Raw genomic sequence first — 24,960 nt, 5'->3', positions numbered from 1 at the left:
TTCAGAGCAGCTGTCACTGCGTTCACCGCTGACTGGGTGAGGAGGGAAGATGGTTGATTCCACCTTCCAGCACAGGTCAGACCTGATCCCCACTTTCCCTACAGATCTGTGCAAATGTGCATGTGAATATTACTTGCAGTGATGAAGTTCTTCAAGTGGACTAGAAATCATGACTTCAATTTTTCTTTTTTCTTTTTTTTTGATGGACCTTGCCTGAACTTCCAACCATTCAAAAGTAATGACTTAAAATTGTGTTTACTATAAATCACCCAATTCTAAGTCTTTAAAAAAAACAACAACCATGAATGTGAACTATGTCTTGTTTGCCCCTAATCTGTTGAAATGCGGTTGAATTCAGGCGGTGAGCTCCAGCTGTTTCATATCAGCTCAACCTCGCACTTCACAGAACATATCAAATACACTCCTCCAATCGGAGCTGCTTCGCTACACACACACACGTTCTGCTGCCGTTGCTGCCTTCGTCTCTTCAGCTGCCTCACCAGCCCAGCGTCCAGCTCTGGGCTACAGGTTTGCAGATACTCTGATTGCTTCCTGGCGTACTGGGCGTGAAGTGATGGGAACAGTGAAACTCTCGATTCAGAATCCTTCAAATGCAGTATAAAAGATCAGTGCCATTAACTCCTGTTTTTTTTTTTTTTTTTAATTGTAACAGAGGAAGTACTTGCGTTTCTTTGAGTGTGTGTCCACTAACACTCTCATTTGGTGGAGGCAGATGAGATCCTCAGTAATGCAGCAAAATGACCGTCTGAATGGAATCTGCGGTCTGCTGTTATTGAATTATAATCTACATTATTTGCTCTAAGGATCCATTTCCACACTGTTATTGTTGCTGGATTACAGCAGCCCGGTTAGCTCAGCAGTAACAGTTCTATGCAGATTATAAAAGGTGAGGGGAAAACGACTTGCTCTGCGCCGAATGCAGTAGAAGACCTTCAGATTTCATTAGACCAATGAACACAAACATGACAGGGAAGACAAGCAGTCAGAGAAACAGTAAAAACAACAGTGACAATATTCATCTTCTTGATAAAACTGCAGAGTCTGTTCACATTGAGAAATACACTGAATCGCGGTGGGAAGACCAAATTTATTGTGGCATTTCTGAATTGATAATTATTTTTCCTGGATTTGCATCTCTCTTCATATTTCCATTAAATTAGCTCTCATGTGGTTCAATAGTCCAGACAGGAGCAATGATTGGTTCTTACTCAGCTCTAAATGAACAGCCAAACACAAGCAGAGCAAAGACGGACGAGACAAAGGCATGCAAGCTTTTAACTCCGATTCTGAAAACTGATTTCATTTCATCATCCAGGATCAACTTTCAAAACAAACTCGAGATTATCCACTTTTTTATTCACCTTCACTTGTGATATTGGCTGTGCTTTCTCAGAGGAGCCTAGCTGGATAATTTTGGTTTTTCCCCAAGAACTTTCCAGGAAGTTCTTCTCCTGAGTTTCCTTTCCATGTTGATCCCAGGCTGCACATGCGACGCTCCCAATCTCACACACACTGATTCTTGTGTTTGACATCACTGAGGTCACGGTTTACGTTTTGTTTACCTGTGAATGTGTGTATATAAGGTAAACTCTTGGGCATTATTTCTAATACTAATTTCTTATTTGTCAGGCGCCTCATCTGGTGAGGAAGATGGAGTCTTGTGAAGCGATGCTGAGGCAAGCAAATGAGGTGTTTCTGCTGCAAGGAGCCTTCTTTGCTTCAGTCCTTTCTTAGTTGCTCCAGTCAATTTATGTCTCTTTTGTTTTTTTATTTTTTATTGTCAGAATAATTTTCTAGTCCCCAGTGTAGATCAACTTTATTTCTCTTTTATCTTAGTTCAGTCCTTTGGTTACTTTAGCTCTATTATATTCCTTGTCTAGTTGTTAGTGTTAGAGTCATATTCCTAGATACCCAGTTTGTGTTCTCTCCCTCGCCCCCTGTGTCACTTTCTCTCTCTTTCTCTCCTCACACCTCACACCAATCAGCCATCTGCTCCTTGTTCACTAATCAAGCTCCCTACATACAACCCATTCTCGGTCATTCCTTTCTGATTTGTCCTGTTATCTTTCCATTATTCATATGTTACTTCCTTGCCAATACCCTGCTGTTGTTTCTCCTGGATTTATGTTTTTGCTCTGCTTTGGCTCCCTGAATGTCCTGTGGTTTTTGTCGTACATTTTCCATTACACTTAAAGGATCTACTCTATGCCTCTGCCTGCTGAATTTGGGTCAAACATCACAACACACGTCATGACACTAATCTACTGGAGAAAACATCACTGTCTATAGAAACTCATTAAAAAGATTTTGAACCATGAGTACATAGTGGAATCAATGTACACAATGTAAAAGAAGATTACTTTTTCAAGACTTGATAGTAACCTGAAGCAAATGCATTTTCTTAACCCATTCTTTACAGTTGATGTTTAATTTGCCTAAGTAGGAAAACAAAAGATAGAGTGTAACTAAGACGATTAGCTCTTCAACTTTTCGAAACAGAAATCGTCAAAACCATGATTCTGCTCCCAGCATTCATAAAACATGCTGCTGCTTGTGCGACAAGAACTTTGAGCTCAGTAATATGAAGGTGCATTTGAGGACAAAATCTCTTCTCTGTGCTCAGATGGCAGATGCTACACATTCCCTCCAGGCCTGTACAAAACACTGGAAACATCCTCTTTCTCCTCTGATGTTGGTTTCTGTTGAAGATTTCACATCCAACCTCAGTTTGCTCCTCGTACTCTCTGTCTCCCGTTATTACCCTCAAATATTTTCATGGGATTTACCACTACTGTTTTTTAACTTTCTTCCGTCTTTATTTTTTTCTGACATCGCTTTCACACACAGTCGGTTCAGTATCAGTTCAGCACTTAGTTTTTTAGATAGTTGGAGAGATTTTAAATGCAGCTTGCCTCCTGAGTCTTTTCTTATATATTTACTTATGGACCCAGTGGAAGGTGACAATATTTCTAAAACTTATTCAACAGTTATTGACACAGCAAAGAAGCAGCCCACCATCATCAGAGACGAACAAAACACACTTTAGAAGACCAGGAATCTGGCATTCTTCGCCTGCTCAAATGTTCTCCAAAGATCTCAGATTGGGAGGGAATCTCTTTCATGTAACCCCGTTCCAAAATGGCTGAAAACTTTCAAGGTTTCCAGACTGAGAATAAATAATTCTGTGTTTTGCCTTCCATCTCTTTTAGCTAGTAGCAAAGCTAAAGCTAAAGGATATGACACAGTAGGGAACGCCGTCTTTAGGGCGCAGCTTAGATAGAGGCTAACAAAGGGAATGGAAAACTTTTGTTGATTGTGGTGGTGCAGGGGTTAAGCACAACCCACATATGGAGGCTTTAGTCCTTGATGTGGGTGTGGCAGGTTCGATTCCTAGCCTTGGTGACCTTTGCTGCATGTCTTTCCCCTTCTCTCATTACCCACTTTCCTGTTAATTAACTATCAAATAAAGGCCACTAGAGCCAAAAAAGTTTAAAAAAATAAGAAATTTTGTTGCCATTTTATTCTGCTAGCCTTAAGGTTAGCATAAACTATGAACCAGCTGTATTTTGGTATTAATAAATGCAATTCATGAATTTAACTCACTGTCTCTTCTTCAACCTCTTACATCAAGAACTCAGCACGTAGAACGGATGAATTCTCCACAATATACATGAAGATTATGAGTATTTGGAACTTCATAATGTTTTTGATCAGCACAAAAACACCACAAAATGATGCTGCCAATACCATATTTCCCTGCAGCTGTTGTTTTTTTTTTTTTTTTTTTTTTTTAATGTAACAGATCAAAGATATCTTTCGGAACTGTGACCCAGAAAGTTCTGTTGGCTCATTATTTTCCTGCATTAGACTTCAAACTTCTTTTGACCCTTCATAGCTCTCTTCAAAACTATATTTTGAAGAGAGCTACGAAAGAGTTTTAGCTTTAAAAAGGTCAGAAATAAATATCTCTTGAAACCCCAGAATTGACAGATAATCTTATTTAAACTAAAAATATTGGACTTTGCCTGTTCCACATGAAATATGTCTGTGACAGATTTATTCAGAAGGCTTTTAGATATCGATATATGAAAACACTCGCTGAATGTATCTTTATCTTTGTCTTGTCTTATGTTATCCAATCAAATTAATTTTCAGTTTAATTCAGTCTATTTATATATAGAGCCAATTCACCACACATCATTTCAAGACGCATAAAAATATTAATTCAATTTGCTGATGTTGCAATATGTCAAACGTATCAAAGGTGTCAAACAATGCAGTCAAATTCAGTTTATTATTCAGACTGGTTTAAGACGTTTTGTATCTAAGGAAACCTAGATTGCATCAAGTCATCAATCAGCACCATTCACTCCTGCTGGACTTTTTTTTTATTTCTGTTAAGAAAATGTGAACATTATCAGCAAAAACTATTGTTAAAAACTGGATTGGGCCACAATAATCCACATAATTTAGTATATAAAATAAAACAGAGCCCTGAAACAGTTTCTACCCCATATCTCCATGTCCTGATATTCACAGAGGAAAACCCCCCAGAGACTAGTTTGAATGGAAGCAATCTCTCTACATGTCTACGGCCGTGGTAGAGAAAATGAGGCCTCTGGTGAATCCAGGCCCTGTGTGCTGGTCCAGTGACAGCAGGTGAAATGAGGCTGAGCTTTAGCTGCATCCTCCCTCAGCAGAGCTTAAAGCTTCTGCACACAGATAAAGTTCAATAAATTCATTGTTCTTTCATTAAAATGTATGCTGGCCCGGATTTTATTTTCACATTGTTCAGGCTTATGGTTGCAGGGAGACTTGTGGTACTCCAGTGAAGGCTGTTTTCTGTAAAAGGAGTCTGGGTTTGCATTGTGTGGCCGTCTGCAGTGAGCTCAGGCTCCAGTCACTGGAGAAAAAGGATTTATCACATGTGACTGACAGCCAAAAGAAATCACTTGACTCTCTTTTTATCAGCTGCTACTTTCAGATATGAATGCACTGAAATAATTACTGTTTCTTCTCGTACCTGTGTTTGACAGTATTTGTTTAAGAAGCCAAAACATAAAAGCATAAGAGTCTCTCTGGTTAGAAAACAGGGAAATGTTTTAGTCAGCTTACCTTGAAGCCTTGAAACTCTCAAAAGAAACTCATTTTAGCAGCTTAAATCTGGATTTTAGATATTTTCAGGCACTGCAGCTTTTGGGTTGGTCACCAAGACGCATCAGTCAAGTGACTATCAGGCCAAACTCATACTCAGATGCCTGAGTATGTCTGAGTATGAGGCATACTGTCTGGTACAGGTGAGTTGTGAGTTGCTGATTGGACCAGTATGACAGGATCTTGGATTGTTATGCTGTTTGAGTTTGTTTATTATTTCTTTGTTCCTTCATTTCTATTCCTTGATTTTTCTGTTTTCCTTTGCTCTCGTTCTTCCTTAGTTACTCTAGTTCATGTTTTTTTAGGTCTAGAGTCCAGGCTTTCTGAAAATCTTTCAGAGATTTGACTTTGGACTTTATCTGCCTTTCTCACATACAAGTCCTGACCATACCTGACCATTTTCAGCTCCGACCAATCAATCTTTCAGACATAAAAAGGATCCTAACCCTATGGGAAGGATTAATATCAGAAAGGTAAGGTAAAAAAAGGTGAGGTAAAACTTTATTAAGCCCAGGAATGTGTCACAAAAACAGAATCTGTTGCCAATTTGTTTGCAATACCAAGACATTCACAAGGCTCTACTTCTGGGCTCAGCGTCACAGTTTAATTCTGAGGCTTTGCATTAACATGGAAATTCACTGGTTATGATGACACATTTTTACATTTAAAAAATACGTCGTAATTTAATGTGCAAAGCAAATGAGAAAAAAAATTAAAAACTGCGGTTAAAATTACCCAAAGAATTACAATCTGAATATCAGCAGTACTGCCATGATGTGTTCAGGTAAAGTAGGACCCAAATGCAGAAGTGCCAGAAGTGGAGAGTTGATGTGAAACTAGAATCAATCAATCAAAACCCCCAAAAACAACTCAAAACAACCCAGGTCCTGACAGGTGCAGAATGCATCACAATCTTTCTAACGCAACAAAATTCAAGAAAATTTCAGTTTGCATTTCGACCATCACTATAAATAGAAAGGCTTCCAGAAACGGTTTGTTGCTGCGGTCAGGCAATGAGGGAAGCAGCTCATTAACCCTGGAGCTCTTCATCCAGAGAAAACCAGAGAGAAGGCAGAGCGACAAATCTCATCAAGTCAGCCTTTCATCAGGAGAAATCTGAATTATTTAATCACAGCTCAGTGTTTTTCCTTCTTTTGTCAAATTGCACTGAGAGGGTTTTAGGATAGCGAAGTGTCTGGCTTAAAAAACAGGCACTTAACTGAGGGAGTCACACTGCCTCCATCTGGCTGTTTTCGTTTTGTAACACATTTAAAACTCATTTCCGCAGCCTTTCTCAGAGTAATACAACATATCCACGTTAATCATCTGAAATCCTATAGATTTACTGCAGAAATAATGACAATAAAAAAACAAACATATTTTTCATTGTTACTAAAAGGAACAATGAAGAGTCTGGTCACTGGGACAAAGTTGCATGGCTGCACCTGTCATAGAGGTCCAGTCCTGAATGTAGAAGAGAATATAATAGAATATACTTTATTGATTCCCAAGGGGAAGTTGCTTATTAGTTAAGTTACTCAATCCAGAGTGCTAAATGTTAATAAAATAATATTAGCATAAATGTTAATAAATTGAAATAAGGATTCACTTAGAAATTAATGCTGTTGTGCTTTGGTGTAATAACCACAGTAAAGCTTTCAATTCAATATATTTGTAAGCTGGTTTGTTCAGATGCTCTTGTTTACATTTCAAATAAATCAGTCGCCAACATTTTGAGGACCAAATGATGCTGCAATCAGAAAGGGAAAAACAAACCAAACTAACTTTTTTAACCGGTTTGTTCGATGTTAGAAAATCCAACAGAGCTCAGAGTCCAAACTGCCAGTAGGCTGCCGGGTTTTGCACCATTAGTTAGAATATACTTTCAGTCCTTCATGGGCTTCTGTCGACAGGACATCTATTTCCTGAAGCAGTTTTTTAAGTGACAAAATGACTTGAAGCACCAGGAAAAGAAAAAAAAACAAAAAAACAGACTCTTCTCAGGAATCTCTAGAGATCCAATCTGCCCAGACCAGCAGGTGGCAAGACTTCAGGGACCTGATTGCGAACGCTCCTGGCCACAAAGGTCACAAAGAAGGCTAGTTCTGGGACATTCAAGCACAAAGCAGAAGGTAAGACGGTGAACTGCCGACTCACACAGACCCTCTGATCTCACATTCCCATAGAACACAACAACAAGCAGTAAGTTAGCAATTAACATCTAAAATGCCTTCATTTAGCTCCATTATGCTGAGTTAGATACGTCTAAGTCTGACAGAAATTTCTTTCAGCGCTGCTCAACTTTCCGTGGCTTCGTTTCCTTTGTGCTCTGTCAACATCAGCTCCTCGGCACACAGCCTCAGACTGACAGGCGACCGACGGCGCTGAGACACGGCAGATGGATTTTAATTACATCTGAAGCAGCGTCAGCCTGCAGCAGAGGCAGCAGTCGGACGTTTTGAGATGGAGGTAAACACTGGAAATGTTTTCTGTCGGTCTTCACGCACCTGCAGCCATCAGCTCCAACCAGAACCAGAATCAAGGATCTGACAGATGTGCACACATGGCTACAATTCATATTTAGAAAGAAAAAAGGGATGTTGAAATTAGATAGATAGTCAATCAGTGGAGGATGAACTATTCTTTACCTGTTCAACTGCTGCTCACCCTTTTCCACAAGCTGCTGCATTACTAATCAGTTTATCACCTTTGATAACTCAATTTATAATCATTTAGAATAATAATCATTCCAAAGGGATGAAATTTTATTTTGACGACTGCATACTCCTTGGTAAACACCAACAAGTGAAGTTACATTTAATTTGGTTTATATATGAATAATAATCTGAATCCCTTTTATTGTTGCACCATACGAAACAAAAGTGCATCTCGATATTTTTCTATTTTCACTTTTATTCCCTTGATTCCTTTTTTACATTTTCCGCGGAAAGTCAATAAATCAGTCACAGAATAATAAAGTTCTGACTTTACTCTAAGAATATTGCCGGGGTTTTTTGACATCACAAAGCTTTGCCTTGAGCACAAGGCAAATATTCAATTTCGATAGTTTTAGAGTAAATATCTAAAATCACCTGACAGGTTGTGAACATACAGGTTTTCAAAATGCACACATTTTGTAATTTAGCAGATTAAAATGAAAGCAGACAAAAGTTCTTTCTGTTTTTACTGTTTTTCTTGGTTCCTTTAAGTCTAGTTATTAGATTCCTCCTTGTTAATATTCTCCAGTGTGCCTCTACCTACAAACATCATTTGAAGCACAGCCAGAGTGGGAGTGTTAGTGTATTCAGGGCATGCTCTGCTCTCCCTGTGGTGTTCCTGCAGCAGGACTCCACATCAGACTCTCTGACTGCTGCTGACTGACATTTGTGTCCTTTTCAGCCATTCAGACAAACAAAGCGCTGCGACTCCAACAGCAAGAAAATCAGTCTTTCCAGGACCACAAATGCTACTTTTGCCTCCTTGACCTTTACAGTGATTTCATTATTTAGGCAGCATTCGGCTCTCCAATGTCTTCACATATTTTTGCCTGATTAAGCAGCAGCAGCAGTTGAGGGTTTTACTTTATATTCATTGAGTCTTGCTGATGCGTGTGGCTCTTCTGAAATAATGGTGCTATGAAATCCTTGATGAAACTAAAGGTCAAACTACTAATCAGTTCTTATTTTGTAGTTAAACATGACGATGCTTGTTCACGCTGATACAGAATGTGTTTTTTTAAAAATGTGTTAAATTCATCTACTGCAATCGGCACCATCAGCATGGGGTCTGCTGATGGGTTGTATTTACATAATCAATTCTTTCACAATATTAGATCTGTGAAATCGTCTAACGATGGTTTTCAAAAGCTGCTGAATAAAACTACGTATTAAGGACGTTAAAGATAGGCAAAAAGAGAGTAAATTATTGCCTAAAAACTCTGAAATTTTAAGATTATTTTAAAAAATTTCTAGAAAAAACTTGGAAATTCAAAAAATTAAAAAATTTGTAATTTTTTTTTTTAAATTTCAGAGATTAATCTCAAAATTTCTGATTATTTGGCCGAAATTGATGATTATGTTAATCTAAAACAAATGAATTCAACAGATGGTTAATTAGGTAGCAGGACTTCAGTGTCCATGAGCATAAAGTGCTTTGATATCACTTGGTAAATAGTAAATGATTCATACATGTACTGATGCTTTACCTGGTCTGAAAGACCCCAAATTCACTCATTCACACACATTCACACGCTCGATAAATTATTCAAAACATCAGGCTGATTATACTTGCATGGATGGTTCTGGACAGGAGAGGACAGGGGTCGGAGGCCCGCTACTGAAGAGACCATACCAAATCAGTTTCTCGTGATATTATGCGCAGGTACATCGAAATAAGAAACTTTTGTGGACACAGTTTTATTTCAGACACAACGAAACTGTTCCCTCATACCAGCACAGCATTCAAACCATAGCAGAGGATTATGAGAAGTAATTTAATCAGGATACAAAAAGCAGTTCATGATATTCAGATGTCAACAGAACCAACCAATAAAATAAAGGTCAAGAGAAGAGAAGACAGAGAACAGGATATTAAGTCATAAATTAAAAAACTGAGTGAAGAAAGCTGTGGAGAGAAAATACCTGGAGCAAACCTATCTGATTTGTAAAAAGTGATCAAGAAAAAAAAAAAAGACAAGTCAGATTGCTGAAAAATATACATTTCCTCTTATGAGTGAAACTGTCACAAAAACTATTGCCTGTCTAAAAGAGCAGCTTTTGGAATAATGATGCAGGTGCAAACCTGTGTTTGTATTGAAGAAAAAAAGTGATTACACTCACATAGACCATGTTGCTTTGCTACAGCCAAAGCTGAAATAAAGTTCTGTAAAGTTCATATTTGTAAACCGTTAGCATCCACATCCTCCAGACGCTCCTCTAAGCTTTTCAGCTCTGATTCTGACCTCCTCTGCATGAATTGATTTTAGAATCTTTCCAGCAGAGAGCATCAGCAGCCCTGACAGCTCCTTGACCTCTTGACCTCAGCACACAGAGAGAAATGCAAAGCCCACAGAAATACACAGAGGACAATCAGATGCATTCAGAGAGGGAGAATAGAAGCGGCGTAGCTGATGGTTTTAGGAGATCCTTCGTTCCTGTGATGACACATTGATTAACAGGAGGGAGACGGTTCTGTGGAAAAACACGGATTTATCCAGCTTCTTTAAGGAAAATAATCATCTTGCACTGTGTTATTAAGTAACAGTGTTGGATTGTGGATGGATTGTGCAATAAATGTTTGGTATTAAAAAGAACATTTGGTGATCTCCGATTCATATAAGTTTTGATTGAATCCGTATTGTTTACGCCCATCCCCATCCTGTCCTAGTTGTCTTTTTGTTGTTGTGCTATATCATTGGAAATGTTTTTACTTTAGACATGCCTCGTTATTTGAATTTTGCTGGATCCTGAACAGATTTTATCCTGTCAGCTAATAATTGTGATGTTATTTTTTAAAAAAAATCCAAAATAAAGCACTGTAAAAAAAAAAATAAAAATAAAAATAAAAAAATTGACGGTATTATGCTAACCGCCGTTTTGCGCTTATGTTTACAATATGAAATTGTTAGATGATGTTCTGTTCCACCCTCCTTTTTTCATTGGCTGTCAGGTAACTTTGGTTCAGGAATGAGTTCATACTGCCGACAGTGTCCAGGTTTGTTGTTTTATGCAGATGAGATTGTTTTGGGTTGGTTCCCCTCCCACATTGCAGACACACTTGTCTTTACTTCCTCTCACCAAAAATAAACTTCTTATGGAGGGAACCATCACTTCAGAAGCTATTGCCACAAGAGAAAAGATAGCTAGAACAGTGGTAGACTCCAAGAGACAGAAGTGTTCATGTTAGCAGCTTCAGCTTTCTTCAACACTGAAAAGTCCAGTAACTTTAGCTTGGTTTCATCCAGAAAGCTACAGTACATCTAGTATCTTCAACATCTGCTCCATAATGTAAAAATCATTCACCATAACTTCAAATCAAGCTTTTAAACACAACACTAGGCTCACTGGGTGTTGTGTTGCATTCCATCCAACTTAACAGCATTAGCTTAAGCAACAGCTTGAACTGGCCACAGCACTCAACTTCACAGGTCCATACACACACACACACACACACACACCCACACACACACACACGCACACATACATACACACACACACACACACACGCACACACACAGAAAGAGCTTTAGCACATTGTCTTACTTAATTAGAGAAGCAAACACTTATCACCACACTCAAAGCACCGGCAGGTCAGATGGGCAAACACTCACCAACAGCAGTGAAGTTTGCAGACAGGAAGTGACTGCAGGGAAGGCTGACGGTGCTCACAAAAGAGTCTTCATCTGTTGTCACGGTAGTCAGAGATTTCAGCGACGGGTTGGGCGAGTCGGTCACCATGGCCATTCTAGCCGCCACAGATTCCATAATGGCTGATGTACAGTGTGACTGGCAGCTCTGTGACACCGGGGGTCAAACGCTGTGATCAGATTGGAAGTGTGGCTGCTGACTTCACACCCCAAATAACCTGTCAGCGCATGTGGACAGTGTGATCCAGTCAAAATGTCAAAAGTCACTCAAGTTGGAACCCAGCAAATACCGGGTGGCGCTTTCAGAAATGTTCTCTAAAATCTGGAATCAAGGTGCAAATTAAGGTTTCTGAAGTTTAAAGCAGGATGAGGAGACTGAAGAAGTTTAGATTTACCAAATAAGTTCCAAGGCTTTGAAATAGAAAATATGGAATAAAAAAATCACATGTAAAGGTTGTCGGAGCAACACATCCCAAACATCATCCAGAAAGTGTCGATCCATTTTTTGAACTTTTCCATTGAAATGCTGATTTGCGACAAAATCAATTCCTTGAGAGTCCTTTTGGACGGCTGTTGAGTATCGGTCAGATGCCGTCATTCAAGACCACCGTTAGTAACTTTGGTCCAAAACGGGCAGCTCAAGCAGTGGCCGTCTCCTACAGAAGAAAACAAAAAACAGAGTTTAAAATGAGATTGATTTTTTTTTTTTTCCAGATTGATTTGTCTTAGTATAAACCACATTTTGAATTGAATATCACACCTAACTTTAACTCATTTTGCAAAAATAAATGTCAAGGAACTGGAGACATTTGTCTAGTGTGTCAGTTTCTCAAAGAGCCCCAGATCCCTCCGATTACAGACCAGACTTCTGGACCAGAGGTTCCAATTCTCCCCCAAATATTGACTTCTCCAAAACTAAAGCATCATGTCTGTGATTCATAAAAGTGTCTCAGAAATACTTTTCTACTATTCCACACTGAAGATTGTCCAGCAACTATTTGCAAATACATTTCTCTCATTCAAGGACGTCTAATCTTCACCTGATTTAAGGCTTTAATTTGTTTGTTGTGTTTCTGAGCTCAATGAGTTTTGAAATGCTGGAATGCTGATGTAGATCCTCGGCTCTCCGATCCAAAGTGTTTAAGCAGAAGGTAACTAGACTTCTCAAGTTTATAGAAACTTCTCCCTAACGACGCCACGTGAGTTGCTGTGGTCACATGTCCGTGGGTGTCCGGTTCCATCTTTCTAACAAGTAAAACAATGACATGCTTTCAAGAAACATGTGAGGAGTGATCTGCTATCATCTCAGTTTATTTCTCAGGGACAAAAGTCCTGGCAGGGGATAACTTCATTTGTTTAGTGTTTTTTTTCTGCCTCTATTTTGAACAGACAGTGGGAAGAAACAGGGTCTCTTCTGCAGTGGAAATGAACTCTGAGTGAAAAGCTGCACTTTAGCTGAGAAAGAAACTGTATGAACACAGGTGTGTGTTTGTGTGTACGGTCCAAGCAGCTAACATTCATGGACATGGAGAGCTACACCAAGGCCATCACACGCCATAGCTCTGCAGTAACAATATTGTGGCATATTTCCATGTTGATTTCTTTTTAATTGAAAGCCTTGAGGCAGTGAAACAGATGCTTCCAGAGCTGTGATATACGGGGTTCCGCTGCTGCCGAAATTTGTGGCTTCTGCATCGTGTTATTGGCTCTGTGCAAAATGCTTGAAGATGGAAAGCACATCGTGACATTTGCCCTTAAGTTACGTTAGATTGAATCTCATCATCTTAGAACTGCCATCCGTTACAGTCATGGAGCTAAAACGATTTAAAAGGTCATCAGCAGAGGCTAAAGGCAGAGTGGGTAATGATGTAAGACCTCGGTTAGAAGATCCGTGTTGTTATCGTTAATGCGATGTTTTCAAATGATCTCTGATCAACTTTTATTGGTGGGAGATGTTTGTCTTTATCAGGACACAGGGTGATCAACCACATCAGTGTTTTACTCAGACTTTTTAACATAATCAAATCCAAAATATGTCCTTTGTTTTGGTTTGCTTCTGTTACATGCAGAGAAAATTGAAGGTTATCTAGCAAAGCAACACCGCTTTCACACTTTTTGTCTAAATGAATATTAAAATTGTCCCCTGTAAGAACCCATGGTAATCAAAGTAAAAATCTGACCGTACACAAAACCAGAAATGGTCTAAATGTATTTAAAGACAGAAGGACCTGGACTGAACACATGTCCTCGCCTCTCCAACATAAACTTCCTCTGTTTACCTACCTTCCTGCAATCATCCTTCCGGAGAATCTACTGACACAAAGCTGAACACACAAGAACGCAGCTGCCTCCCAGGGTGAAGGTTTCCAGTGAAACCACACCATGAGACCCACCACCCTGCTACAGACTAAAGAAACGGGTGAACTATAGCGCTTAAATGATGTGTGGCGTGGGTGTCAGCTAGAAGTGGAAGGTTGGCTGGAGAACATGTCGGGATTTGTCTTACGGAGGTTGTCCGTCAGCATTCAGGTATGGGCATGTTTCCTGCCGGAATCCAACACACACACACACACGCGCGCGCGCGCACACACACACACACACACCCTGCCTGGACACAGGACTGGTTGTGTGTGTGTATGTGTGTCATTCATGTGCAACACTTCAGCTTGTTTTCTCTGGTAAGACATTTTCTGGTGCAGACGTCAGTCTCTGTAACACACAGCTACTTGGATAAACAAACACACACTGTGATGTAATGTGTCCTAGATAGGAGTAAAATGTTAGAGAGCCTTATTTTTTATTGATTGATGTCTGCTTGATGAACCCGGGCTCGCTTGAATTAAGACGATGCATTATGCAGTGTAATGTGGGCTACATTGATAACTGGCAGATATTTTGGAGGAAAACCTGCTCTGATCCAAACAGACAGCATCTATCCTACTTTGGATGTAGGATAGATGTTTCAGGTCGGCTTTATTAGTTCTCCGAAACCCTGACAACTCAGGGTTCGGACCAGGAAGCTTAGCACCACCTTCTAATTATTCACATTCATTGAGTTACTGGAACAAAAAATATAAAAAAAGGTGTCATTCCTTTGAAATCAGCAACTGGGTAGAAGTTGTTCAAGTCTTCAGCAGGGTTTTTATGGAGATTGATCAAAGCTACTGGGACATCGCTGGCACCCAAGAGCTCTCAGGACATTCAATGTATAAAAGAATCATTAACCATGAAGCTTAGCTTACATGATCTGTACAGATGATTGATAGCTGCAACTTGTCATCCATCAATCATGGCTTGATGGATGACACCATCATCCATCAAGCCATATTGGTTAACTTTGCATCTCAGGTTTTCCCATATCTCTTCGTATAAGCTCCAGATCATCATTAGGGGAAGAAGATTGCGTTGTGGGATGCGTCACTTCCAGAGAGTTTTCCAGGCTGCTGTAATGATTCTTACACCACTGGCACATGTTTAGCAAGGCTGTTACGAAGAGTAATCGCTGTCATCTGGAACAAAAGTTTCTGAAGCTCTTGGGTCAACACCCTTTTGTTGCACCGTGTAACAACTTCCAGGCAAGCTCAAGCACGGTCGGGCTCCTCTGTTTCACAACCTCAGCTCTAACTAAACCTACGGGGGGGAAAGACAGCTGCACATTCATTTGAATTGAGGAGGAAATACAGAAATACCAATTCCATACAGCCTGCTGATAACATTCCTATCGGTCCAATCAATCTCACAGGATACTGATAGAATCTGAAAGTATGAGAGCTTTAGAATAATGTGCTGGGGTGAGTCAGTCAGCTTTAGAGTGTTTCAGCTTGTAGCTCTAATTGTTGTGACTACCTGCTTGCACACTCACTGTTTTCCTAAGCTGCCGAGGAATGAGCAAGAGGCATGTGCAGACACACATTCACACAGGAGACACACACGGTGATGCAGTGAGAAAGCTGCTAACAGCGTTTGGACGATTAGCACCCTGGCAGTTATTTCATTCATTTGTTTACACAGCTTTACATTTTCTCGGTCAGCATTATAGGCTGGTATTAAATGCACCAACGGTTTCCTTCCCAAACTATTCAGCCGAGTCGATTGTTTGAAAAACACAATTAAAGTGTCTCCAACACATGCAATGGGGGTTAAAAACTTTGGGTAGTTTCCATGTTGGTTCTGTGGTGCTTTAGGACAACAAGCATCCTCCAGGCAGTTTGTATCTTTCAGAGAAATGTCTTCTAGCAAAACATGAAGAAAGTTCCATAGAGAAGTCAAGATTTAGTCTTTAACACTTCTCCTGCTCTCACTCCTCGCTGGTTCCTCCGGTTAAATCCCGTTACGTCCATCTCACCATATTTCAGCTCCCACCTCTGTCACACCGACAACCTGTACACCTTCCTTTAGTTATTAATAAACCTCTTTTGTCCTTTTGCTTTTTTGCTCCTCCCCAGCAACTCGGTGTTCATCATCCTCTGTCCATTATATTAACTAACTCTTCTGTGCCAGTCCAAACCATCTCAGCTTTGGCTAGATCCCCTTGCTCTAAATCCTTCTGCATGTTGGAGCTCATTAAGCTACAGCAGACTGAATGTTTCTATGTCAGCAGCAAACAGAAGGTGGTGCCGTCCTGGTTAAATGAAGCCTTCAGTCGGTTTTATTCTGCAACTCAAATCCACACAACGGCCTCCCTGGAGGCGGCTTTTTCCTTCTCTGCCCTTTATAGCAGGTAAGGTTTTTGGTTTCAGTGTTGTTAAATCCCCACTGACTGAGCTGAAAGCTGCTACAAACCAACTCCCGGCTGAAAGAGAAAAAAGAAACTCCTCCACAAAGGGACAGAGAAGAGGAGAAGAGTCTTTTCACATCAGGTCATAGAGCTCTGAGCTGCCAGGCTGCTACTGTTGACCGTCTCTGTTTGGTTAAGAAAACACACAGAATACTTTTTAAGTCTTCAGACGTGTACGTAAATGTGTTGGTGCAATAGCAAGGAAAATATTCAAAGCCTAGTAAGTCTGCGGAATAAAGAAGAAAAAAAAACAAATTGCACAATTACAATAAAACTGACAAAATCCAAGAATATTATCAGTCCCAGACGTGAGGGAAACGGGCAGAAATGTGTGAAAACTGATAAATAAAATGACTACATCAAAAAGGGAAACAAAAGCAAAACCATGAAGCATTACTGACTGAGAACAGGATGAGAATCCAGAGAGGAGCGGGTGAAAAGAGGGAGTCTGTAAAGTCATAGTCAATAAACTGGAATATAATTAAAAAGTTGAATTATTTCTGCAACTTAATTCACCAAGTGAAACACATTATATAGACTAACTGTACAAAGGCTGATGTTTTTACGCTTTCATTTTAGTTAATTATGATCATTTTCTGCAAACAGCTGATAAACCTTAAGATTACTGCAATCAGACCAATACAAAGAAAATCTGAATGCAGAAATATGGGCTAAATAAAAAACAAAGTACCATTTTATAGGTTATTTTTCATATTCTTTTAATCTGACAAACAAGCCTCATCAGAGCACATAATTATAATCTATATAATTCTATATAATCTATCAAATACGACTGGATATTTGGAGTAGTAATTTCTGGATTCTCAGCTTTTGGGTTTAAGAAGATCTAAAGGCTGATAAAACTAGGGAGACTTTGGGAAAAGCTTAAACACCAATGAACAAAAGGGGAGCACAGGAATTGTGGATAAACTAAAATGAATATAATAATATAGAACAATGACAAACAGGAACCACAATCCTTCACATGGTGCAACAGAGTGACAGAACTATTAGCATCGCCTCTACTCTGCCTGTGTCCAGAGAAGGCTTGGTAGAGGCACAAACATGAACTTTCTACTCCCTTCTTGCATCGTGTCACTCTTAAAGAGGCATTATTATGATATAAATCTATTAAATAAATAAAAATAAAGTGGTATTAGCCATAAACTAAATGAATTGGCTTTAACCAAATGCTAAATGAAATAAATGCTCAGCCAATGAAAACAATACACCTATGGATGAAACATTTTTTAATTATGTATGTTATATTTTCTTTCATTTACCACTTGTTGCTCAGTGGGCCTTTTGTCTGTCTGGTTATTTGCTTAGTTAAATCCTTCACACAGTTAATAACTCTCCAGTATGCTGTCGGGTTGTAGCCATATAGATGTCAGACAGAACCTGAGAGGACCGGACAGCTGCCCGGTCCTCTCAGAGCATCCTGTTTATTACCTCTCTGTCTTATCTACTCACATAGTGTTGACTGTACACAAGAAAATATTATTTTTTCCATGTGATACCAGCATTATCTCCAGGGATCTAGTGTTGATGTCAGAGCCTCTTACTGTGTTATTTTATCACTTGCTCATTCTCTTTAACAAAGAATCATTTTCCTTTAAAGCAGAATGAAACATTAATGTATGAATGTACTAAAGCTGTATATCCAGTCTGGATAACCGAGGACAGGGAACAATCAAAAATAACAAAAACTCATTTTGCTGTTCCTGTTCACAGCATCAGAGGTTTGACAGCCAAAGGAAGTTTGTGTCAGAAGTCAGATGTGGTTTTATTCGCCTGGGGTCAGAACAGTCTGCAGTGAGCGAAGTGCATCTGAAAATGTCAAACCAACTGGTGAGCAGATGGACGAAATAAAAAGTAGGAAATGATTTGATATAACAATAAACAATCATCTGCAACACCGAAAAGGTCGTGAAATGAGCCTAAAACTTATGGAAAAAAGTGAAGGTATGTGTTTAATCATAATTCCTTCTAATATGTAGAGAAGAAGAAGAAAATCCCGTGCCGTCTCTGTGTGTGAAAGCAGTTGTTGTCATGTTTGAACCTGCAGGAACTTTCATCCTTGCTGCTGTTGCTTTTCACGCCTCAGACATGTTAATTGCTGCTCTGCTTTTGCACTTTGTTTAAGCTCAGTCAGACTGACTGTTGTGATAACCGCCGGGTGGTGGCACTGCAGTTTGCCAATGGACTGACAAAATTAGTGCTGATGACAGATACATAGAAAGCCCTCTGAAAACATTGCTGTGTTTTGGGCTAAACAAAAGCTGAAACAGCCTACTTAGAACAATATGTTGTGATTAAAGCAAACTGGAGGTGAGGATTCTGCAACAGAGGAATTGCTTAAACTGCTAAAAGCAATGGAGGAGGAAGAATTTGTGACTTATAGCTTAAATTACTCATTTTGTTTGGTTCATGACTTGTCTCCTTGGGTTTCCACTTCTCTTGTTTTTGAATTTGCATTATACTTATCTATAATATTTCACAACTAATATTACCCAACAAGAACATTGGGACTAAATATACTGAAGCCAGACTCAAATCAGTAAGATTTCCATCTGTTCTAAGCAAAGGAAAGTTTTTGGTCCTGACCTCAATATTGGCAGTCTGTGATTGTTGGTGGGACATTCAAACCAGCAGCTGATTTACCCTCACAGAGACAACATTTCTAGAAAAACAATCTAATAAGATGAGCACAAAGCCATAAAAAATCAAGAACAACATAACATCAACTTTATGTGAAAATGCAGTAAGGCCATCCAATGCTCTGCTTGGTTTGCCTCAGTTCTCTTAACTGTTGAACCATCTCTTGGTGTTGAGCACTTGATGAACAACCTCTGCATAAATGCAGACTGTGGAAGAACCACAGTGCTGTACTTTTGGACCTCAGTGCAGCATTCAATGCATTCAACAATCTTCCAACTGGAGAGCTGGGCTGGACGCTCTTGTACAGCTAGAGTAAAGGACTAAACAAAAGAAATAACCTAATTAACCTAATTAAAACAGTTTCTCTACGTTCACTATTATTCAACCACCGAGCAAAATTCACAATTCATTGAGTTTACAGAGGTGGATTATTGCATTTGACAATAAAGATACTTCAACTCAAATTACTAAACAAATCACACAAACATAAGTGTTGTCTTTGGACAAGTTAAGGCAGCATAAACTTAGAAAGAATAGCTTGGAAAGTTCTGAGATTTACATAAAACACCTCAGAGCTTTATTATTTAAAAAGCTCTGAGTTTTATTATCTCTCAGCTTAGTTTGTTGAAACCTAAGGACTAATTTAGGTTTTTTGCTTCAAAGTACATACTGACTGCCTGACCATAAGCGACATTTTGGAGGAATCTTTCAAACAAAACCCCGTCTCTGCAGCAGCATATGAAAGTCCTATCAGCACACAATGCTTGTTTGTTTTATCTTATGGCCTAATAAAAGTCAGATGACACAACACCGATGAGGTAACCTCACACAGTCTGCATGGAGGATGTGGAACAGGTCTGCTCTTGCCTCCAGTTCACCAAAATAGGCTACTTACATTAAGCCAGGGGCTACATAAGATTTGCAATGAATACAGGCACTGTCTGCATGTTATGATGTATGACTTTCCTGCCTCCGGGCGCTGCAAGAGAAGAAGTCGGTGGTCTTAACACAACATAATTACTCAGGATGTAAAAGATGCACTTGAATGAGACTCCATGATTCATGTGTCTGCAGTGGCACCTGACCAGACAAAGAGGCAGAATGGGAGGATAAAACCTTGTAGACATGACTTCTTTAAAGTTAGAGATTGTGTTCCACTTATGAAAGTTGACAGTGGGAGTTGTGTAATTCTTTGACAAGCACTTCATGAAGTGCACATAATCTGCTGTCCAAGCAGACAGTGAGTTTTTAGGGCCCATCAGATCAGAGAAAACTGTGCAAATGCTGCTGTTACTGCAGAGTCATCACTTTGCCAAAGCTTATTTATATTTTCAGACAACTTCACATCACCCTCATGATTGTGACACCTGAGCTGAGGTTGCGTGGACCTGCAATACTCTGGTAAACACAAACAGAAACTACCCTAGAAAACAGCCATCAGGACTGAAACGTTGGGAAGCCGGGAGGCTGTTTTCGTGTTTGTTGCGTCTAATCTGCTAGTTAAAGCAGATCACTTACAGAGACGGTTTTTGTTTCATAAAAAGCTCTGAAACTAGACTCCGGACACGGAAAATTCCTCTTCAATTACCAAGATATGCCTGTTCTGCTCTGATCTGATTGGGTGCAGTCTAAGGTGAGTGAAAAGCATGCTGACATTCACTTTATAGTTTTATTCTTATTCCATTTGAGTCGTCATGTGATTCCAAAACAGGAACGAAAAAGAACAGAAACCATTCAGCGAAGCCTCAGAGTCGATAGCATTTAGCTTAAACCGCAACATAACTTGTTCCCTTTATGGTGGGACTAAATGTAAGGGGCTCTGAACAAAGTTCAGAACTAAACAACAACTTGAGTCCCAGACATGACGAGCCGGTGATGCTTCACATGAAGCAGATGTTCCTGAGGTCATTAGGGAAACTTCCCACTGCCAGGTGTTGCGCTTCTTCTTTCTGACGAGTTTTGTAGGTGCATTAGTTGTTATTTGTTCATGTGCCAGAAAGGCTTGCTCAGGATTTCCCTTTATGCCAAGTTCACAAACAACCTGCCCACCTTCACATAAGCTACAACAGTTTCTGTACTCTGTTAGCATAGTGTTGTACAAAACAATCTCTTCAAACAGAGCTGTTAGCAGCGGATGTGAAAAAAGAAAATGAATCAATAGCAAGCAGGAACATCATTTTGCATGAAATTAGCAACAATAAAAACAAAGAAAAATGTATAAGTAGTGTTTTCTGATAAATCTGATGAAGATGAAAGAATTTATATATATTTTTTTAGTTATTTTTTTCATTGACTGTAAACCCAGAAGAGAATTTGACAGTATTCTTCTTACATATTGTGATAATCAATCTCCTTCTTATGTCAGAGGTCTGATTGGACCACTTTCCTTTCAGACTGCAGGATTACTGCGAGTTCCTCGAGGCTCTAAAAGTAGAATAGGAGGCAGATCCTTTAGTTATCACACTCCTCCATAACCAACTCCCAGTTTTATTTCATAAGGCAAACATCCTGTCTTAAAACACTCCTTTTTGATAAAGTCTATGGTTAGACTGGCTTAGCCCTACAGCATTAGGGCTGCTGTAGGGCTTTAGCTGCTGGAGAATTGTTTTTCTCACTCTGCTTTTTTCCCGTATTACTCTCCATTTTATTGTTTATTGTTTATAGTCATTGTTGAAATTGTCTTTATGATCCTTTTTTGTTTTTGTTTTATTTTAGAGATTATTTCCTTAAGTATGTGCATTTCCTCTTGAAAAAACAATGGCGATTTTAGTGAGATTACCAATGTCAACCTCTTTGTTTTTTCTGGCTCAGCACCTCTTTAATTGAGTCCGAAATGAAGCAGCTAACAAAGGAACTATTCTTGTGTGTGCTTGTGTGTGAGAGAGAGAGATAAAGAGAGAGAGAAAGCAAAAGTATGATGAATTAATTGGAGACATCCAACTCTCAGCCACCAACACCAGCAAAGGGTGCAGCATCCTCAGCCAGCCAAATACAAGCTGCTACCTCTTGGTAGCAGCTTGTATTTGGCTGTTAACAAGATGCACCCGAACACAGTGATGAGGTAAATCATCACTAAAGCTTGCTATGCAGGTCAAGCCTCAAACTGGTGCCCCTCGCCCTCCGTCCCCCAGCAAGTAACGCATTGGACTGACACCAGCCAGAACTCTGAGGGACTAAAGGATGAGACACATTACCTGTCCTTCGGGTTAGCCAGCTCCTAGGAGGTCAGGAGGGAGGGACTCCAACAAGAGCCGCTCCCTTAGTCCCGACATGCAACTTTCAGCCTGACACATCCCCAACATCACAGACACCCAATGGCAACTCAATGGTTGGTTACCATTGGGTGGCTTATGATCTGAACACCCACAAAAAAAAAAAACACAACAAGGTGGGTAGACTCCCCCTACTCGTAGCTTTATGCGATCAGTTGGGTTTCCTGCTTCTACATAATCAGCTGACTGTAATTACACACAGACAGCATGGAACTGGAGCTAAACGCAACGTCATCATGGATTTAACTGGAATAAACTGGAATTTTATACTTTTACTCATCTGTAAACAAACGTGAAGAAAATATCTGTTGTAAATGTACGATACATATTTAAACTAAATTGAATTCAATTCTAAAATGAAGACATCATCTTTGGAAAACAAAAAACGTATCCTTCATACTGTGCCTACTCCCCTTTAACAGGAAGAAACATCCTGCAGAACCAAAGCACTGTGTACAGCCATCTGACACAACTGACCATCATCTGTGTGAGTTGCTAAAGTTTCATTGAGCAACAATTCAAATGATCTATTGGCAAAGACGAAATATTCCTATTGTGATTATGTTGTTATCATAGAACTGGCAGAAGCCAACTAACTTTACATAAAGCACTGCACCTTCTCTTCAGTCATGCAAATCCACAAATCAGTGAATTCATAAAATATGTCTCTTCTGGTAGTTTTTCTTCAATCGATCTTACTCCAGAAAATGCCAACATTTTAGATGTTTAGAGCCCAAACAACTTCAAAGAGCATTCAGTCACATTCCTGTATGTTTGCCTTCAAAACTTTCCCAACAAATCAGTTTCCAGAGTTGACTGCTGACTTTCTGACTAATACGTGGATTCTCTTGACAGCACTGTGAGGCAACACAATCACTGTTTCCCATTTGATTTGTGTGTTTTTAAGTTGCCGCTCAATTAAAAAAAAAAAAATTTAGTTACTCGTTCAGCAAAGAAATGTATGGAGAAAACTTCGCAGCACATGTTTCTTGATGAATAGATGTTTCTTATTTAGAAAATAATTTACACCATTGACATTTGTTACTTTATAGGTTAAGAAGTCTGATTATTGTTATTCCTGCTTGTCTAGCTGTCGACAAGCTCAAAGATGGTGAATAAAACACCTTTATACTGAATCATAAACATCCTAGAAGCTGAAGTGACTGATTTACCTTTCCTCAACACGACTGCAGCAGGAGCTCAGGTATACGCTGCAGGTATACAGCTGCTGTGATCAGTAAAGCATTCTGAACCCTGAGGCTCTAAGACAGAAACCTACATGTCAATTCATAATGATGCTAACTGGAGTAAACACAGTAAACGCAGAGAGGCTTACCTGTAAAATCACAGACTGTTCCATGGACGGTTTATTCCAAACACTGAAGCACTTCCCACACCTTCCACCTTTCCTCTGCAGCAACTTACAATTAGCTGCCAAGTTGAAGGAAGGAGGGAAAGGCAATCCGTTGACTCCTCCCCCCTCGCTTCGAACAAAGTTCAGCTTCCTGGTGAGTGGGATGGACGGGGCCTGATCCAAGGGTTTGATTCAAGCGCTCCGAAAAGTGTCTGCAACAAGATAGGAGTGGGTTTATAATGGGATGGAGGTTATAATACACCAGCCTGGCAGCTCTGACTAGACAAAAGAACTGGTTCTGCAACTTTCCAAGCAGATCTCAGCTGCTCCGTATCAGCTCAGATTGAATGTATGAGTGAATTAACAGAGAGGTGAGCAAGTACCTCCTGGCAACGGGTTCTTGAAGCCGGAGGATTTTTCTTATTTTATTTCACTCCATTAATGTTTTTACTTTATCTCAAACTGATATGAAATCTAACCCTCTGCTTCATTTACATGACTTGGTTTAACAGACACAAGTATTTGGATCTTAACTATTCATTTATGGAGCAGAGACACGAAAGGAAAAAAAGCTTGACCATTTCCTGCAGAGGAAAGTCTCTGTGTTCAGACCAGGGAGACGTGATGCACTTGGCTGTAACGGTGTGTTCCCTTCATGCTCCAAACTTTGACCAAACTTGGATTCTCCATAAAACCCTGAAGTTAAAGCCAATATGGCCGACCATCTCCCCTTGGACATTGCACCCAAACGTCTGGAATTAAGCCATTTCTACTCACCAGGTCACTTCAGTAGTCAGACTTGTTTAATTGCTTGTCAGCTCAGATGGTTATTGCTAACCACTGTTTGTTCTCAGCCATGAAGGACTGAACACACATTCTTACTGATCTACTGAGTTATTTTATGTTGTATTCTTAGATATGTTGGTGCTACTGTGTGAGTAATTCACAACATATTTTGCAAACTAATCTTAATTAACTTTCAGCTATTTAGACCTCATTTCTAAATAGCTGAAATGAGGTCATGAGAAACCCCTAAACCTGGTTTTTCATACTGAAAGTGTGACATCATTACATTGTTTTTCTTTTTTGGTAACTGGTTTTATTCTTATTTCTGTTAATAAACTTTTGGAGGAAAGTTGTCTTTGTTTATTCCTTGCACATCCAGAAGCTTATAGTTCAAGAATGTCAGTTCTGAGCTTAATCTTTCTTTTGTCATTTAATATCTAAACCTACTCAGGCAGGTATTCAAAAGCAATAAGCGAGACTGAAAACTATTTGGCTGTTATTTCCAGATAATCAGGTGGTGACTGACTTGGTAATTAGTAAATGTGTTAATAATTCCTTTCAGCATTTATTA

At 39.5% G+C, this 24,960-nt stretch overlaps 1 protein-coding gene across 1 annotated transcript in view; it reads right to left on the bottom strand.

The window, feature by feature from the left end:
* LOC148158270 (1-phosphatidylinositol 4,5-bisphosphate phosphodiesterase eta-2-like) overlaps positions 1–24,684 on the bottom strand; it is a 107,317-nt gene extending 82,633 nt beyond the window's left edge. The window contains exons 1-2 of the mRNA XM_088006963.1: positions 23,586–24,684; positions 11,504–12,195 (exon numbers count right to left, since the gene is read on the bottom strand). Coding sequence (XP_087863089.1) covers positions 11,504–11,657 — 154 coding nt within the window. The 5' untranslated portion in view covers positions 11,658–12,195; positions 23,586–24,684. The remainder of the gene's footprint in view (positions 1–11,503; positions 12,196–23,585) is intronic.
* Positions 24,685–24,960: the final 276 nt, after the last annotated feature.

This window comes from Poecilia mexicana, unplaced genomic scaffold (assembly GCF_051168715.1).
Source record: "Poecilia mexicana isolate PSO_F unplaced genomic scaffold, ASM5116871v1 scaffold_7, whole genome shotgun sequence".
NCBI lineage: Eukaryota > Metazoa > Chordata > Actinopteri > Cyprinodontiformes > Poeciliidae > Poecilia > Poecilia mexicana.
Note: the sequence above shows the minus strand (reverse complement) of the source record. Positions and strands in the feature narration are given on the sequence as shown.